This window comes from Hippocampus comes, unplaced genomic scaffold, assembly GCF_001891065.2.
Source record: "Hippocampus comes isolate QL1 unplaced genomic scaffold, H_comes_QL1_v1.1 scaffold135, whole genome shotgun sequence".
Classification (NCBI taxonomy): Eukaryota; Metazoa; Chordata; class Actinopteri; order Syngnathiformes; family Syngnathidae; genus Hippocampus; species Hippocampus comes.
In genome coordinates, this window is record NW_017805583.1 from 1,798,632 (window position 1) to 1,817,211 (window position 18,580).

Consider the following 18,580-nt stretch of genomic DNA (forward strand, 5'->3'; position numbering starts at 1 on the left):
AGTAAGCCAGAAAAAATTTTCCATCGGTAGAAGCAGGACTTGGGATTGCCACCGGAACCCTGTTGCTACTGTCACCATGATCAAGGAACGGGGATTTGGGGTGCTCGTCTGAGCTCTCCTTTCTTCTTTACTATTAGTATTATTAAATACAGCCAATGCATAATGATTTACAGGAAAAACTTTATTTTATTTCCCTATAGAGAGAAATTGTTTTTGTGCAGATGGAATGTGTTGAGGAATTTTTTTTTTTTTATATTTCTTGTTGCTCTCTCTCTCTCTCTCTCTCTCTCTCTCTCTCTCTCTCTCTCTCTCTCTCTCTCTCTCTCTCTCTCTCTCTCTCTCTCTCTCTCTCTCTCTCTCTCTCTCTCTCTCTCTCTCTCTCTCTCTATATATCACACACACACACACACATGCACGCACACAATTTGATTTGTTTAATCCTGCAATGCTCATATTTGTAGTTGTACGAAGCAGGCCTTGAAGGTTTTAAATGGGATTATTTTCCTCTGCTCATTATCTGCTTGCTGGGAAAAACTCATCAGATTCACTTGAGTGTTAAGACTATTAGTTCTACTGACAGTGTGTCTAATTCACGGGACAGTGGATTCTGTTACAAAAGCAATACGGGAAAGCTTGCAGTCATGTTTGCAGTCCATTCAAGGCTGGCCATTACTGTGCTTGACAGACCAGCAGTCTTTTTAATTAGCAGAACTCCGTTTAGAGAATTAACTAGTTGATGTTGCTTTGAGATTAGATACGATGATAATGCTCTGGGTGTCACTTGTTCTTTTTATTAGGTATGGAGTCCCTCTTTGAAGGCTCATATACTCGAAAGTACAAATGAACTACAGCACATTTATCAGATGAACACATCTGTTGCTAATACAGATTACAACATATTGATATGGTGATTTTAGTATCATAGTGAAACAATGGTGAGCACAGCTGCCTCTCTGCAAGAATGTGGTGGTTGAACCCTAGGTTCAGATTGTGGATTCGGCCTTTCACCGTGGAGGTTACATGTTCACATTTTCTATACCTGTGTGGATTGTGCCGTGTTGCTCTGGTCTATCACAGCGGAGCCATAGAGCCCACTACAAAATGAAAAAAAAAAAAAGTCCCTTGATCGTTTTTTCTACTTTATTATTGCATTTAGAGTAGAGGGAACAAAATGGAAACTGCTAGTTTTGCCGGTGAGCGCCCTTGTATGCACATGCGTGGTAAGGCACGGTTATTATTATCAGTATTAGCACCAGCAGCATCCATATTGAATTGCATTTTGGGGGACACAAAACATGAACGCAAACCCACCAAACTTTTCAGGCACATCAGGCCTTCATTGTACCAAAAACAAGGCTTTAATAGCATTAAAAAAAACAAAAAAACAATGAAAAGCCTTTATGCAACTTCGCTGGAGTAGCAAGCAATTTAGCGTGTGACATATTTATATTGTAGGTTCAGGAGTGCGTGTTTATGAGCTTTGACCGGTTGACAAGGAATGAGACAAATATTCTTTATACCAATAGACATTTTGGAAGTGTTACAACTAAAACGAAGAAAAAAATTCTCAAAATATTGCCGCTTGGAGTAATACAGTGGCCACAAATACACCCATGTATAAGTAAAACTAATAGGTGCCCATGTATGATGTAATTATGGTACTTACAAGGCACACATTCTCGAGTAGCCCTAATTAACAGAGACCTAACCGACCACAGCGCTCATGTTATGCTAGTAAGGTACTGTACATTAACATGAATCTCACAAATGACGCAATGGGCTCACGAGTTCACACCGGGCATCTTCGGCAGAGAGCAAGGTCCGTGTTACAATGATTACACGCCATGGTGCTGGCTTTGAATCTCAATCTGAAAAGCTCCCACACTTTTGCCCTCTGTCCATGCTGTTAACCAAATATCTTCACTTCCGCCAGGAGCACCACAGGTTGCTGTTTGATTCTCATTTTTTTCTCCCGATTGACCTCGGAATTAACTTATAGACTGACAGCACCCTTGGGAAAAATAGGGTCTGCGGGCCCGCTGTCTCTCCAGCCTTTATCAAGTTAAAATAAAATGTCACGTTTGTGCCACTTTTATTTTGATGTGTACGCATGTCAACAGTGCAAGAAAACAAGAGGAGCGATTTGTTCTCAGTGTTGCCAACTTTTGAGTCAAGCTATTTTCTTGTCTCAGGGCCACCAATGTAGTCAGTTTAGGGTACCAATGGGGGAAGTTGAACACATGAAAATGCATGTGCAACAATACCATTGGACAGTTACACCAATGTTACCCAAGCAGTAGATTGCCGTACACGTAAATGTCTGGAAGGTCATGGCCACCACTTTGAGCACTGTTGTCGCGGCCAAAGGTAACTTGTGTTTAATCTTGTGATGGCTGAATAAATTTTGTCTTAAAATATTTATGCCAGTTTTGTTTTACTGATGTGTAGGCATTATTTTGCCTGACTGTATTATACAACATCCATATACATTGTGTTGAAGATAATCTATTTTTCACTGGTTGTCAGTTTAATTTAACACAGTGAAGTAAAAACAAGAGCAAGAATCACTTTCAGTGATCATTTATCAATCCGCTCCAACACTTTAAAAGCTATACTGCTTGATGACTTTCCTCATCAGTTGAGACATTAAAGAAGCTTGTAAATTAATGAGTTCATCCCTGAGTGGCTCTAAGGCTGCAACAGAGACTGGAATGATGTGTCTCTTTGGCCATCTTAAGTAGTAGAGAGACATCCTGATGAGAGACACCGTCAGTGTTTTGCTGCAGGAGACGATGTGACGTACAATCCGATTGACATTGCAAAGTCGAGTGAGCTTTATGTGAACGGCGGACAAGAAGGAGCAATGGCTGATGGGAAAACAAACTTTACAAAAAGTTGGCTAGGCACAATTGGGGTACAGTTGGGGTTGGGAAGAAAAAAAAAAGGACAGGAGAATGTCAGCTCCAACTGAAATTGTCCCCTTACAGATTAAGAGCAGCAATGACATTAAACTGTAAACTGAGAACAACCATTTAACACACTCAGTTGATTCTTCCGGTTTCCTGGATTCATCTTGGCACTGAAAAGATCACTACTTTCCTTTTGTTCCATAATAACTACCCCTCAAACCTCTTTCCCGACACACATGCACATGTATTCCACATCGTTCACCCATAGTACAGCATGGCTTCTGGGACAATATTGTCCAGCCAGCAGGTGACAAGTAGGAGGTGGGCGAGGCAAAGGAGGGTCTGCTGGGTGTCTAAATTGCAACAATCTCCCATGACGCTTCTCTGTAGATGCAGTCATTGATCACCAGGAGGCACTATCAACATTTTTTTTTCTTTAAGGTCAGGCAAAAACAACAACAAAAATGCAAAATATTGTATGACCTTAACGTACAGAGTAAATAGCGACTTGATTATTATAGCAGCTGTTCAACAGAGGCCCACTGTATGCGTAGGCAGAAGGCAGGAGGCCAGGTAATAACAAAGCAGGTCATTGTGCACTGACACAAATTTTGGATGAGGTATAGCTTTGGCTTGCATTTTGAGTGTTTGACAAATACAATTTGGAAGTCAATTAAATGTCCGAGTTCCACCACAAAGAAGGTGAAAGTCATATCCTCCCTGCTTGTAAGCTACAATTTCATTTATCTCTAATGATTACTGATTATCACAGGGACCCCGAGGCTAATTGTTTTTCTGTCTACCTCTGTCTGTATTCTGTCGAGCTGATGGTGGCAAAGGAAATAAGCAGCTCTCTCCGCTCCTTCTGCCTTCGAGCCTGCCATTCAAACAGCCTCATCAGTATCATAGCATGACAAGTCATTGATTCCGTCATTACGACATTTAACGCTCCCGTAAACCTATGGAAGCAGTCCAAATACGGTTTTTGATATAGACTGAAAATGTTGGATTTGCCTTCATAAGATGAATATGGACATCAGCTTTCATTTCTATGTATTTGCACCAAGCATGTGCTACTTGACAAGTAGGCATAATGAATACAACACTTTTAGTTCAGCAAAAGTATTGAAACAGGTAGACTTGATGAAAATGTTAATAAGACATGACATGTAGCTCCAAATCCTTTGCTTGCAATCATGCCATCCATCCTGTCACCGACTGACATCACCCGATTCACAACAGGCTCTTTCAGTTGTTATTTTCGGGGTGATGTTGTCTTCAGTTTCCTCTTTAGCAGATAAAATGAATGCACGAACGACTGACAGGTTTGGTGATTGTTAGGCTGGTAAATTACTTACTGTATCTCTGAATCTGAAAAACTGAAAAAAGCATGACGACACCTGCCCCGATCAAAATTGGAGTTAATATCTCAAAGCATTTACAGACTTTTATTTTTCAAACAACTTTTAGCCATGCACCAACAACCCCATTCATTGTCTCTGCTTTGGTGCAGCCACAAAACGCCGTGTCGCGTCGTGTTGGTGGCACACAAGGTGGCCGTTTGCCAGTGTGACGTTGTGATGGCAGATGCCACCACATTGGCACACTGTGGTGGAAGACAGCAGAGCCAACAGGAGCGGTGGTCAGGTGAAGTTGTACATTAAATGACAGAAAATGGCAGTCACAACAAATGCAAAATCGTTTTTTTTCATGTCAGTGTAGTTTGAACGCAACATACTTTACCTTTTACTTTTTCTGTCGTATTTTTTGTTAAAAGAAATGTTCCTTTTACCCCCTTGCATTGAGCTAAAATCCAAACAAAACATTTATTTATCTATTTATTTTTAAATACATTACTGTTTTCCTGGTCCATTAGCATTCAGGCACTGTCACATGCCTGTTTTAACAATCCAACATAACCTTTCCCATTTGACTCGATTTCACAAATGAAATGGAGCCACATGACTGCACAAAGATGCCGCTGCCCCATACTAAAGTTTTCAAAGTGACTCATTTACGTGAAGCATGGCAGAAACAACAGAGGAAACAAAAGCGAACAGCTAATCCACCTGATGAGTTTATTGTAATGTTTTACAAGTGTAAACTAATAACAATTAAAGGACAACAATTTATTGTAGCTGAAAATATGAGGATAAACCCACATGAGATTGGATATACTTAGACAGGAATCCGTCTCTTGATGAGGACGGCAATTCGTTTGACTGTACTGAATCACTGGAATCACTTCATTAAAAAATATATTTGTTCACAATATTCATGCAACACAATCATAATTTACTCACTCTGCAATCTTCAATCCTCCTACTCCAAGGAAATTGAATGCAAAGGATTATTTTTCCAATTTGTGAATCGAAAACATCATCATCGTCTCCTCATATTCAGGCACAAGTTAAAATGACAACAGGGACATGTCACTATATGGGGTTCTGTACTGAAATATTGATTTAAAATAAGAATAGCACATCAACAGTAGTAATCTGGCAGAGAAGGATAAGGACACGTGTGTGTGTGTGTGTGTGTGTGTGTGTGTGTGTGTGTGTGTATATATATAATATGTACATAGGCGGCGCAAGATCAATGAAAGAGACACTTTTATGCCAAAATACAAAGTCACTTTTTCCAATGATCCATTCAAATGGCCAAATCTCAATTGGTTTCTCTGCTCTCTGCTTTCTTTTGCTGGTGTTCAAGTGTTGCATCACACAATTTGAATCCTTTTATTTGTTTAGGGATCGCATCCCTATTATCAAAGCTGCTGAAGCCAAAAATCAGTTTTTTATATTTCCGAGTCTGAAAAAAATTGTTTTTGGCCCGTGCCAAAATCCATGTCATCTCAAAAGATGCCCCTGTTAAACGCTTGGCAGTGGATGTTGTCCTGTGGATAAGATTTTTCTCTTACCAGAGTGAAGCGGTGAGCTGTATGATTTTCCTCTTTCTGAGTTCACTGCCAGGTGGATACACTTCATTGAACTTTGGATGTGCCCTTTTGTGTTATGAAAAAAACAACAAATGAAAAATGCATACATTCATTCCCTGCAATATCATAGATGACCTACCATGCCCCCGCTACATTGTGGGATAAATGAGAGAGAGAGAGAGAGAGAGTCGAATGTATCTATTTGTCGAGTGCATATCACAGGATAAAAGTAAAACACAAGTGCACACTCATGCAGGGGCTGCTGTCAGCCACTATTCATGCCCAGACACTCACGAAGAGACTCACTCCTGCTATCCAGTGACACACCCCAAAAGTCCTTGCCTTTTCAAATCCGATATCCAACAAGCAGATAAAATACGTACCTTTTTTTTTCCCTATATACAGCCTTGCCTTTTGTTTGTTGTCTTCTGCACAGAAATGGCTCATCGTTTTTGATCCTTTTGCTTCACCTCCTCTGCTTTCCAATGAAACGACACATAAACCAAGCTTCTTTTTTTTTTTTTTTTTTTTAGCATTGGGTGAAAACAGCCAGGTGCATAAAAATAAGCGACTTTACAGAAACATGAAAACATCCCTCAAAACACACACACACACACACACACACACACAGGCTAGTAGTCGCACGGCTCCATAATATAACTGGCAAAAGTAGAAGGTGTAAAACACAAAAAAATGCCATATTAAGTGTCACGACTTTCCTTCGAAATGAAATGCTGACATTACAGAATGCCTGAAACAAGGCTGTAAATGCTAGGTAGTGAGGCATTTTTGGCCACAGATGTGTCCAGAGGGAGTAATTTGAACTACGGGACATATATAATCCTAATGCAATCTGATTCATTGTGTTATTAATCTTTGACATATCTAAAACACTAATCCCCATGATTATTTATTATAAAAATGCAATCTAATTTCAATTCAAATGATAAAACTGTTAATTCTTTAAAGCGTTAAAATCTAAAGAACAAGTGACATCATCCGTGTTTGGTGGTTTTCAGCAAGTCTCAAGTTGTTGATTATATTGCTATTTGCTCACGTGTGTGCATTTTGTCTGACGAGGCCTAAGTATGCTTTCCCATGGTTAAGGAACTGCCAAAGATTCTGACTTTCATCCGACATCTCCTCAGAACTTTCTTTCAAACATGTTCATGAATAATGCCTATTGCTTGGACATGCTGATTATATCTGGTGGTTTTCTCGATTCTGTAGCTCATCTTGAATCCCATCAGCTCTTGTCTTTTTGTGTCCCGATTTCTGTGAAGTATCTCAACACAATGCTCATATCAATGCTGTTAATGGTTTGTAGCTATCCTCAAGCTGTCATCTGTGTTACTCTCACTGGCAACCAGCAGTCATCTTCAGGTCTCATTTCCTACCGTCATTTTAGGGACATATACACTGATGGGATGTGGAGAGAAACGTATCGTCATTACAAAGGAAAGCCAGCCATTGTAATGATTCCATTTTACACAGTCAGTTTCCTCGCTATTTGAGGCACATTAATGTCACACAAGGTTGCAGCATAGATGCTGAAAGGTCTTTTTTTTTTCTTCTTTGATGTCAAGTTCCTGGTGCTTAAGTCTAAGTCACATTACATATGTAGCATGACCAATGTTGATTTATTTTTTTTTGTTTTTACATCTGTCAAGTGTATAGTCTCTGGAGCTAGGTGAGAAAAGTGGTTGGTAGGAGAAAATAGTTGGTTTCTATGATAGAAATACCCGAAAAGCAGCTGCAGTCTCTGTTGCAGACAGTAATGCAAATGAAAGCCTAACGGCGGTCGTCTGTTCGTTTGTAATCACTGCTAAAAATATTGTCTGTTTGTTGTCTTTCCCTCTGAATAAATCATTTCACATTTCAAATCTTTTGGTGACATGTTTTGCAAAGGTGGGCCAATGAAGACGTGACAAGATGTTTCAACATGATAATGTAGGATAGCTTCTCGCGTAAAAACACAGACCCTATTTAATTTCACGTATGTGCATGCATGATTTTTTTTAATAATCCATTTATAATCCATCACAGCAAATACAACAAGCAAGCGTCGTTAGTGACATGAAAAATCAGGCAAGTTTCCAAGCACAAAAAAAGAGCAAATTTGCGAATGACGACATGCAAATATGCAGGGGGTTAAGTTCAATAATAGGTGGATTTTTTTTTTACGTCACAGCTATAAATTACAATGTATGGTAAAATCTGTGTAGCACAAGCTTTTATGGTTCAAACTTAAAAACAAAAATATGAATATATCTCAAAAAACATGCTGTGTTCAGAAAAAAAAGTAAAGACAAATAAAAGATAAAAAAATCACATATAGGGACATATAAAACAAAGAAGCCATCTCTGATTAAATGTTGCTGTTGAAAAGTGTAATCCTTTCACATTCTGAATCCATTAGACCGTTCTTTTGTTCATTCCGGTCATGAACTGAACACGAAGTGAACTTGTGAACTTCACCCAGATCTTTTTTTTTTCCAAGTTAACATGATACCACAGGAATGCTTTGCCCACACGTGACACACACCCACACACACAAAAACATGCACATTTAAATCACCACAGCGAATGTAACTAATGCATATTTTTAAGCAAACACATGTTTAAAGGCAAGCCTAATAACCCCCCCGCCCCACCTTCCCTCCATTTTTATCATGAAGTGTTCAAGTGAAGTGTCTGACCTTAAACGCTTGAAGCCCTGATGCTGAAATATCATGTGGGATGAGAAGTGAAAACTGCACTTTGGTCGATGATAATGAGATGGGAGTGGGAGGGTATCCACACTCAGGCTGGCTGGTGAAAGCAAATTTTAATCAGAGAGGCTGGTCGCAACAGCAGTGGCCCCTGAGGGCTCCGGGCATCACATCACATTATAACCTAGCCCAAATAGAGGCGCCAAAATGGTTGGGCCTGAAATAACAGATAACCCTGCCAAATCACATTATCATCCAACCCGCCGCGGTCTTAATCTGCCTCATCCTCCCGCACTGATGAAGCTAATGGAGGGAATAAGTGACATGCTCTTTCTTCGCTCTCTCGCTGTCACTCGTGTCACCTTCGTGGTGGTCTCGCTGTCTTTTTACCTTGCATGTTATTTTAGGATGTGAACATTACATGTTCATATAAATAGATATATGGAATTATTGCTTGCAGCTATTTAGGTAATACTCCCGCTCATTTTATTCAGTGCACGCCAAGTTAGTGTAAGAAAAATGATCCTTAAAAACATCCTGGAAGGGGGATTCTCACATCTGCGGCCCCTTTCTCAAGATTTCCCATTTTTCCCCAGACAGGGTTTTTTTAAGTTTTTCCTTGCCCTCCTGGGGGTTAAGATCAGGGGATGTCTTGAGACTGTTTGTGATTAAGGGGTATATGGATGAATGTGACTTGACTTGAAATAAAAATGTTAAAAGCAATGCTATTCGATTTATTTTGTAAGTATGTACATTTGCAATGGAGGGAGGTGCCATATAAAATCTTAGAACGGCAAATTGGGTAGGCTGGTCTGTTTGTGACCATTTTTGAAGTGCAAGAGTTCTAATTTTGCATTTTCTGTTTCACACAACTTCCACAGCAATAAATAATCAACCAGATGGAATTCAATAGTGTTACCAGCCTGAAAAGCACACGGGCTACAATCTGTGCTGTTTTTGCCTTAATAGGTGGCATTTGGACACAGTGGCGTTGGCAAAATTAAAGTTATTTACACAACAGATTCAAATCTGAAACACAGCAGACATCATGGCAAAAAGTTCTGAACTCATCGACAGTATTTTGTATTTTTTTTTCAATAGCCCTTTTTGCTGCTATGCAGCTGCACTTTGATGTTAACCAATGTTGCGAACTGAAGTTATGCTTAGCGTTCTATGCCTGGTGGTACAATGGGACCTTGAGTTATTTTATTGTAATATTATTTTGTGTATTTATTTGTATCAGGATTGTGTTTGGAAAATGGTATTTACGTGTTGTTATTTATATTATAGTGGTCATGTCATCTATTTATTTATTTATTTTTCCTGCTTGGAAAGGGGCTGGGGAAAGGGTGGGAATGGATGGCAATAAAACAAGGCAGCTTTTGCAATTCTAATCACTGTCATGGTCCATTTCTGGCTTACTTATTCCTGACTTTTTTTGGCTTTTTTTTCTGTCCTCTATTTGCGTATGCAGTGTTGGGCCCCTTTGACCTCAAAATCCATATGTGGAATACAGCCCAGCTACACCATTTACTACACTCGCTGCTACTGCTTAACGTGCTGATAAACTCTCAGCCGACTCTCATTTGCTGTCTCCTACATCACTGAAAACGTTTTTACATCACCATTACTTGTTATACTCTTATTCGTAAACATACATTTTTAGTTCGAACGCACTCGCAAATATTATCGACCATACCTGCAAATACTTTCAAATGTATTTGAACGTCAAAAATGTTTACTCCTTATTGGCAGCCACATTCTTGCATACTTTTCACATTGTGTGGCAATTTGTAAGTGCTTCCGATAAGGACATCTGCTTATGGCGGCACTTGTCTGCTTATCAGTACAGTAGTCACTTTGTGTGTGTGTGTGTGTGTGTGTGTGTGTGTGTGTGTGTGTGTGTGTGTGTGTGTGTGTGTGTGTGTGTGTGCGTGTCATGTAGTGCTAATCTTTAATAACATTATGGTGCTTCAACGGTTAAAAAAGATTAAAGAAACAATTTTTCGCGCTGTTTGCGCTTCTCTACTTTTTAGTCAATGTCATCCTTATTGTATCCAAAGTGTGGCCAAACAGTTGAGATTAATTTCTTTTTCAGTACAAGCTACTTGCAACTGTGACTGTGAAAACTCGATAAGTAACCTTAATTTGTTGAAATATGGCCTCGGGGAATTGATAAGATCACATGGACACATCTGCTGTTTTTCTGCCATTGTATTAATTTGCAAGCTTTTCATGATCCCTATCTTTATGCACAATTTGAAGGCACTGTCTAAGGCGGACATTAGTAGGAGTTACATGATGTGATGTCAAACTTAACTTTCTTGACAGTCGCTTCATGACCGAAAATCTCGGAGAACTAGAGTAAAATTTTCATGTGCCCCCCTGCTTATATTGACGCTTTATTTACTGTCAGGAATTTGCAGGAAATACTATTGCAGTGAAAAGAGTGGGGAGTGCAAATTGTCCTTCCTGCGACATCCTGTGGATAATTATTGTCACATTCTGAGGCAAACCAGCTTTGGTTGGCCTACTGGTTGAGGTTCCTGGATGAGATTTGAGGTTGTTATATTTTTAATCAAAAATTGATACAAGATGCCACTGAGAGATAGGCAGCCAGAAAGAGGGCACTTTCGGGGCAATCATCCTGTTCAACGAGCAATCCACACTACAATGGCGTGTTTTAATCCCTGAAGATGTCCCGCAACTTCCTACAGCCATTGATGAAGAGGAGTTGACCCACATTCCACAGGCAACAATCAACAACCTGATCAACTTGATGTGAAAGGACATGCAGTATGTTTTATTGTGGGAGGCCAATGCCAGTCACACCAGATACTGACTGATTTTCCCGATCACTGATATGCTCATGCCCTGCGGCAGGTCGAGGCACATTTATAAGGAACTGCAAGCAGACCTCCAAGGGCGCATGATTCAAAGCTGGCCAGGGAGCTCACAGATCTGTGAAAAGGGCACTTGGAGACTGCCTTCATCCCACATCGTACGTGTCTGTGTGAAGCCGTCTCGAGGCTTACGTCAGCACGGAAATCAGGATACACCAGCTCTCGCAAATAAAGAGCCCTAATTTTCAGTCGTACAACACACAATAGTAACAATAATTTAAAAAGTAAAGTAGTCGCGAAAAACATCACGACTGATCTCTAAACCGTAAAAGGCATCCTGTTGAGCCTGTTCCCCCTCTGTCTTTCCAGACATCCGAGAAAGTGCCGCACATCTATTTCATGCACATATCAGTTCTGTGACTGGTGAGCTCAGTGCACTGCTGAGAATAGCAAGAAGAGCTGATGGCAGTGACTGACCTCGTCATGAGTAAGACCTCAGTCAGATCCCAAAAGACTACAAAACAGGCTCAGCTTTTAATCTCTCCGAGCAGCAGGCGGGAGGTGCTGAAGCAGTCACGGAGGCAAGTCACTGGGTTGCTTTGTGGAATGGTTCTAGTGCGAAACCTTTTTTTCCAAATGCAGACTCTCACATACACTGTCCTCCTGTACTCACTTTCATTGACTTTTTTTTTCCCTATGTGCAGTCTCATCTCTCAAGGTGTTTACGTTCTGATCAAAACAGCAACAGCTGCGTGACAACAGCTTTCTGTAGGACCAGCAGAGCTTGTCTCTACCTTTCACCTACTTCAGAATCAGCCATGAAATACAATTTTAACACTACTTACCCAGCGCTTAACACACTTGACTTGGGTACATATGTTGCGTTTCAAATAAAAATGAAAATTGAAATAATTCTTTTCACTGGCGGTTTCTTTTGCCTTATATAAGATAAGATAAGATAAGATATCCTTTATTTGTCCCACACTGGGGAAATTTACAGCCTTCAGCAGCAAGATTGTGGGTAGAAAGAAGAGAAAAGAAAACACAGTTCAATTAAGTGCAATATAAATATAAATATGGATAAGGTCAATATGTTCAATTAAGTGCAATATAAATACAATAGTCACAGTACTATTCACATTTGTTGTCATATCATTTAAATAATTTTATGATATATTTATTTATTCATTTTTTATTCAGCAGCCTGACAGCAGTCGGTAGGAACGAGCGGCGGTATCTCTCCGTCTTGCAACGCGGGTGTAACAGTCTCTGACTGAAGGAGCTACCGAGTGCTGTCAGGGTGGGCTGGAGGGGGTGGGAGGGACTGTCCAACATAGCTTTTAGCTTAGCTAGCATCCTGCTGTTGCCCACCTCCTCCAGAGTGTTGAGGGAGCAGCCCAGGACAGAACTAGCCTTCCTGACTAGTCGCTCCAATCTCTTCCTGTCCCGGGCCGAGATGCTGCCTGACCAGCAGACAATGCCATAATGGATGGCCGAGGCCACCACCGAGTTATAGAAAGTCTTAAGGAGTGACCCCTGAACCCCAAAATACCTCAGTTTCCTGAGTAGGAAAACTTGTTGTACTGTGTTTTTAATAGTCCTGCACGTCCTTGGTAAGTTGATATATGTAGAAGATATACGTCAGAACTTTGATCTTAGATGTGTTGCAAAGAGTAAACAAGATTTACATTGTTTTTTTTTCCAAAATCGTTTTTGCAAGGAGGCCCTCGGATGGGCAAAAAGCAGTGAATCTGCAGATGATCCACATTGAACTGCTTTCACCAAAATCATAATACAAGTTTTGATCTCCACCAAATGCAAACGTGAAACATATTGCAAGGGACCCTATCCCACTGAGAGGCGAGCATTTCCGACTGATGGTGAAGGTAGAAAAATACGTCAGTTCATTCAAGGTCGCAAATGTTTGCCATAAGGTCATCAGACGTTCAGGAATTTTGAATACTTTCAAAATTTCCTTGCAACAAGAAAACTCACGAAAACGTTCGGCGAACGAATGTCGAACATTTGTGACGTTGAAAACGAACCCTGGTGAACTCTGAAGTAATTGATTCTGTTTGGGTGTGGGTAGGATGTGTCATTTTGGCACAAATAGGAATAAAAATGTGGATTTTTCTTGAAAAACATGTACTCGTGTTACATGTAATAGACAAAAAGGAATAGCAGTGCTCTTATCAGTTAACACAAGCGAAAAGCAGCTTTGAAAGCATTTCGCTTTCATTTAATTCAGGAGTGACATATTTGGTCTTAATGAGATGTTTAGAGAGTGAAGTGTCGGTGTTGCTAAATCAGTATTGAGACTGCCTGACGACTCTCTGTAATGCTCGCACTGGGGACAAGCAATGAGGCGCACAGTCTTACTGCCAGAACTCATCTAGCAGGACGCAATTTCACACAATTTTTGACACTGCTGAATACGTTTTTTTTTTTTTCCCCATCTGTTGTATTAAAGAGCATATTCAGTCATGAAATTAGTGCTTTGTGATATGATCTTCACTACATTGCCAAAAATATTCTCTCTCTCGGTCTACCTTGACCCGCATAATATGAAGTTGAGTGACGTGCCATTCTTAATGAATTCATTTAAGATGACACTGGTCCTGCTTTTTGCCGCGATGACAACTTCAGCTCTAATGGGCTTTCTAAAAAGTTTAGGAATATGTTTATTGGAATTTTGGACCATGTTGACAGAAACGCATTGGGGAGTGGGGGGGTGGGGGGGGTCACACGTTTGTTAGGCGAGGAGGCTTGGCTGCCAGTTTCCGCTCTAATTCATACTAAAGGTATACGAATGTGTTGAAGTCAAGACTGCAGGCCAGTCAAGCTTATCCACACCAAAGTTTTTCATCCACGCTATTTTGGACTTTGCAGTGTGAACTGCTTTACAGACATGGTGGAACAGACTGATGTGACAAATCAAAAGACAGCAGCATCATTTTTTTCAACTACGACAAGACAAAATATTAATTAGCTGTCTGTGGTAACTCCTGGCGGTCACAGCAGTCCCGTATGCTCGAAACGCAGTGCGGCATGGCATTGGATTTAAGATTTTTTTTTTTCCCCACTGTATTCATATCTTGCTAAATTGTCTCTCGGTCTATCATTACGATATCATGACTGGCTGTGTGGGAACAGGGCTGCTGACTCCCGGCGGCTCAAAGGAACGGTTTACCACGGATGACATGCAGTATGTTCTAGTGGGGTTCCTCACATCTCTTGTTCTGTCAAGGCTTTCTGCAAATGAAACGTGGGTGCCAGAAAACTTTGGAGCACATTTGTAACACCGGCAGAATGGAGTGAAACTATTCTGCCAGGCCTGATTCTAGAATTTGTGTCCATTAGATCATATTAGTTTTCTTTCAACAACTATTTTACTACTCCAGGTGTCCGCGACCTGATACCGGTCCGCAGATTTCTAAATTTCCGCCTTCCTACATACTGTCAGGTTTTGTTTTGTGTTCATCCGTTTTTTCAATGGCCAACCACATTGTAATAAAGTTCTTAGTTTTGATGAAAGCATGGGAAAATGATAATAGGTTTGCTACATTTTAATCACGTGCAACTGATGTACAGTACATGTTCAAATTAAGTTAATCCAAAAGGCCTTTTTTTTTTTTTTTTTAAGCATAGATTTTTCATTAACACGTGACCACCTTGGCTCAGTTCTTGACAGTTTAAAAAATTGTCTGGGAATCTGCGGGACTCTCTTTTACCCATCCTGCCCCCCGGCACTGTCTAACCACAATCCACGGTGGCTTCTAACGATACTGCCCCGGGCATCGGGACTATAGTGTAAACAAACTCCACTGTGGGAAGCCTCTCCAGATTTGTTCAGTCATCTCAAGAGAATTTATACAACCTTCCTTTCTACATGCACAAGTAGAAAAATCAACACTGCTCCTGAAGATGCAAAGTGAGGTGGAAATAATAGAGAAATCGATTCTTGCACAGTATTATATCTGTAAAACTCATCATCAATCCCATTCCCCTGTCTTGGTTATGCTGCAATCAAATGTTATGTGATGCAAATGCCATTGATTACTTTCTGCGCCGACGCAGTGGACTGTCTACAAGACGGGTGTCAAACTCCGGTCCTCGAGGGCCACTATCCGGCACATTTTAGATGTCTTCCCGCTCCAGCACACCTGATTCAAGTGATCAGCTCATCAGCAAGCTCTGCAGGAGCCTGGTAACAGTCCTGATCATTTGAATCAGATGTTGGAGGAGGAAAACATCTAAGAATCCAGAAGAGTGGCTCTCGAGCATCAAACAGGCATCTTCAGCCGCACCCATGTAATTGAGATGATTCATATATATATATATATATATATATATATATATATATGTAGAGGGGCAGATTTCAGCTGACAGGCAATGTTTATTTTATGTGAATGACAGTCCATTCCCTCCCCTCTCTCCTCTTGCAGACGGATGCAGCCCTAATGTACGATGCTGTGCATGTGGTGGCCGTGGCTGTGCAGCAGTCTCAGCAGATCACTGTCAGCTCATTACAGTGTAACCGACATAAGCCTTGGCGCTTTGGGAACCGCTTCATGGCCCTCATCAAAGAGGTAGATGTTTCATTATCTGATCCCTGTTCTCTCGTCCGTGCTTTTAGGAAAGTAGGTGGAGACTGAATTTAAATGAGGTGTAGGCATCATGTCATGGAACAAACAGTGATCAAATAGCATGACTGTTTATTTACCACATTTCCAATTAGTGTATCACAGTTGCACAGAGGGAGGGAAAAATTTTGAGCTTGTTCTCCCAAACAGAAATCAGAAAACTAAAACAAAGAACTGAAAACTGTGATAACTGACCAGTTTGGATTGCACAGTGAGGATACGCCTTAAAATTTGCGTGGATGGTTATAATTACGCAATTTACTAGCTGTTAAATATTCAGTTTCCTTTCAATTAAAGTCTTCAACCCACCATTTGACAACCCCAAAATTTTCTCCCCCCCTCCCCCCTCCTTTAAATGCCTTGCCTTTATCTTCAGCTCTGGGTGCTGATTTTTAAGTGTTGAGAAGTTGCGCTCAAACCCAGCACTATTCACGGGTAAAACTGATGCATTTGTTTTGTAATCGGTAAAAAATACATATATGAATAAATGTCACACTTCCAGGTATTCGTAGCACATACATTTAAACCAATATTGGACCCAACATATAAAAAATGGCATGGCAATAGTCAATATTACCGCTTTAAAAAAATACTTAGTTGCTGGCTTTGAATGCAAAAGACTGAACCAGCACGCTGTTATTACTTAAGAGGAAACAAATGACAAGGTCGAGTTGAGAGAGCGGAGTCATCAGTCTCCTAAAGTAATTTGGTCACATCAATTGTCTCCAGACGTGTTGTTTTAATAATAGAACCTAGAAGATTGTTCATTTTGTCATGGAATGACGCTCAGGCAGGCAGACATTTTTTTTTTTTTGGCTGGTTTGGACGTTAGTGGTTTGCTAAATAAATGTAAATTTTTCATGTTATCCCTGTCTTTGAAACTGGCTACATGATATTGTAATGAACTGGCTTGTGAGTGTTTTATTGCTGTGTGTCGCTGTAAAAAGGTTGTGCCGAACACGTCATGCTCTTTTGTCACTTTTTCCAGAGTCCTTGAATGCATTACTTTCTTGGTGGGTGGGGGACGGGGGAGAGACAGAGATACAAAGAGAGAGACAGAAAGAAAGACGAGCTAGGAAACAAAAGCCGTGTGCATGCTTTTTGTGACAATCTTGTTCTGGCATCGCTACGGTTACACAATAGCTGTGTTTTTTTGTAAATAAAAGTGAGATTACTGACTAACTTGTCCAGTGATCCTTGAAAGATATTACAATTTCTTGTTTTCAAAATATTAGGCAGAAATCCTTGATGTAAGCTAGAGAACGTTACCCGTGCCACGGCCTCAGCTAAAAATACCGCTTATTCCATTTCACATCAATTGTCACATTTGAAATACAGTACACAAGGTCCGTCTGCATGCCAAGCTATTTTTTTTAGGCTAAACTTTACAATAAAACCTGTAGTCCCCAACTTCCTTGCTTGTTCTGTATAAGGATAAGTGATTTCCTTCTCTGCAAATGTCACGTTGTCGTAAATTATCTCTCTCGCTTCGAAAAATGTTAAGGGTGACATAATCAGCATCCATCTTTCAGATACTGTCTCTCTTTTCCCACAGACACAAAGAAAATTTCAACAACACATTAAGGCTTGATGTCACATCAAATGTCTGCCTTTGTTGCAATTTTCTTTAATCTTTAGGCCCACTGGGATGGCCTGACTGGGAGAATAACTTTCAACCGGACCAATGGCTTGAGGACAGACTTCGACCTTGATGTTATCAGCCTGAAGGAGGCGGGATTGGAGAAGGTAATTTCCCTCTAGTTTATCCACAAATTCATAAAGTGGATGGCTAACTAATCAGTAAGTAGAGCTTTGTGTTCATGCACAAGACTTGAGGTTGAAGTCTGACAACTTGGAGAGTGTCGTAAGAACTTTGTATACGCTGTGAAATTTGTATTGAAAAAAACTGAATGCACCTAATACTTCCTCGCTCGTTTGCGAGGAGCTACGGAATGATAGTTTGCCTCAATGACAGCTTTCAACTCAGTGGAAATAAAAATGAATTGTATTTAGCTATCCAGGAATTAACATGAGGATAAAACACAGACCACACAACATGAAGTAAGCCAAGGGTTAAGTTTCATTATGGCAAAAGGAAAAAACAAAACAAAAAACCCCAAACAAAAACAGTTTTCGGTTTGCAAGTTCAGAAAAACAAATTAAAATCAAAAACAATCAATCACTTTCTACAGAGACGTTGCGATTAATTACTGAGTTGAACAAGTAGAAGTACATTTTTTTTCCTGTTTTATCACGATCCAGATTATCAACAAACGGGCACCCGGCTGAGATATTTGATAATAATAATATACTCAAACGAAACTCAAAAACACTTCACACTTAAGCATCCACACTGCAGCAGTGCTCGACCTGCGGCCTGCGTGTGCATGCACCTCGATGAATTATTTAGTCCATTATTAGAAAACCCTTCAGAAGCCCTCCACCCTCATGAAGTCTGAATTAAAGAGTTGATTTGCAATTACAAAGCCTATCTCGAGTCAGTCAAATACGAAGAGCCCCAAGGGGACTTTGGCGG

At 40.4% G+C, this 18,580-nt stretch overlaps 1 protein-coding gene across 4 annotated transcripts in view; it reads left to right on the forward strand.

Moving 5' to 3' along the window:
• grik2 (glutamate receptor, ionotropic, kainate 2) overlaps positions 1 to 18,580 on the forward strand; it is a 135,535-nt gene that overhangs the window by 61,872 nt on the left and 55,083 nt on the right. For all 4 annotated transcript variants that reach the window (XM_019880062.1, XM_019880065.1, XM_019880066.1 and 1 more), the window contains 2 exons: positions 15,847 to 15,990; positions 17,683 to 17,790. In XM_019880062.1, coding sequence (XP_019735621.1) covers positions 15,847 to 15,990; positions 17,683 to 17,790 — 252 coding nt within the window. The remainder of the gene's footprint in view (positions 1 to 15,846; positions 15,991 to 17,682; positions 17,791 to 18,580) is intronic.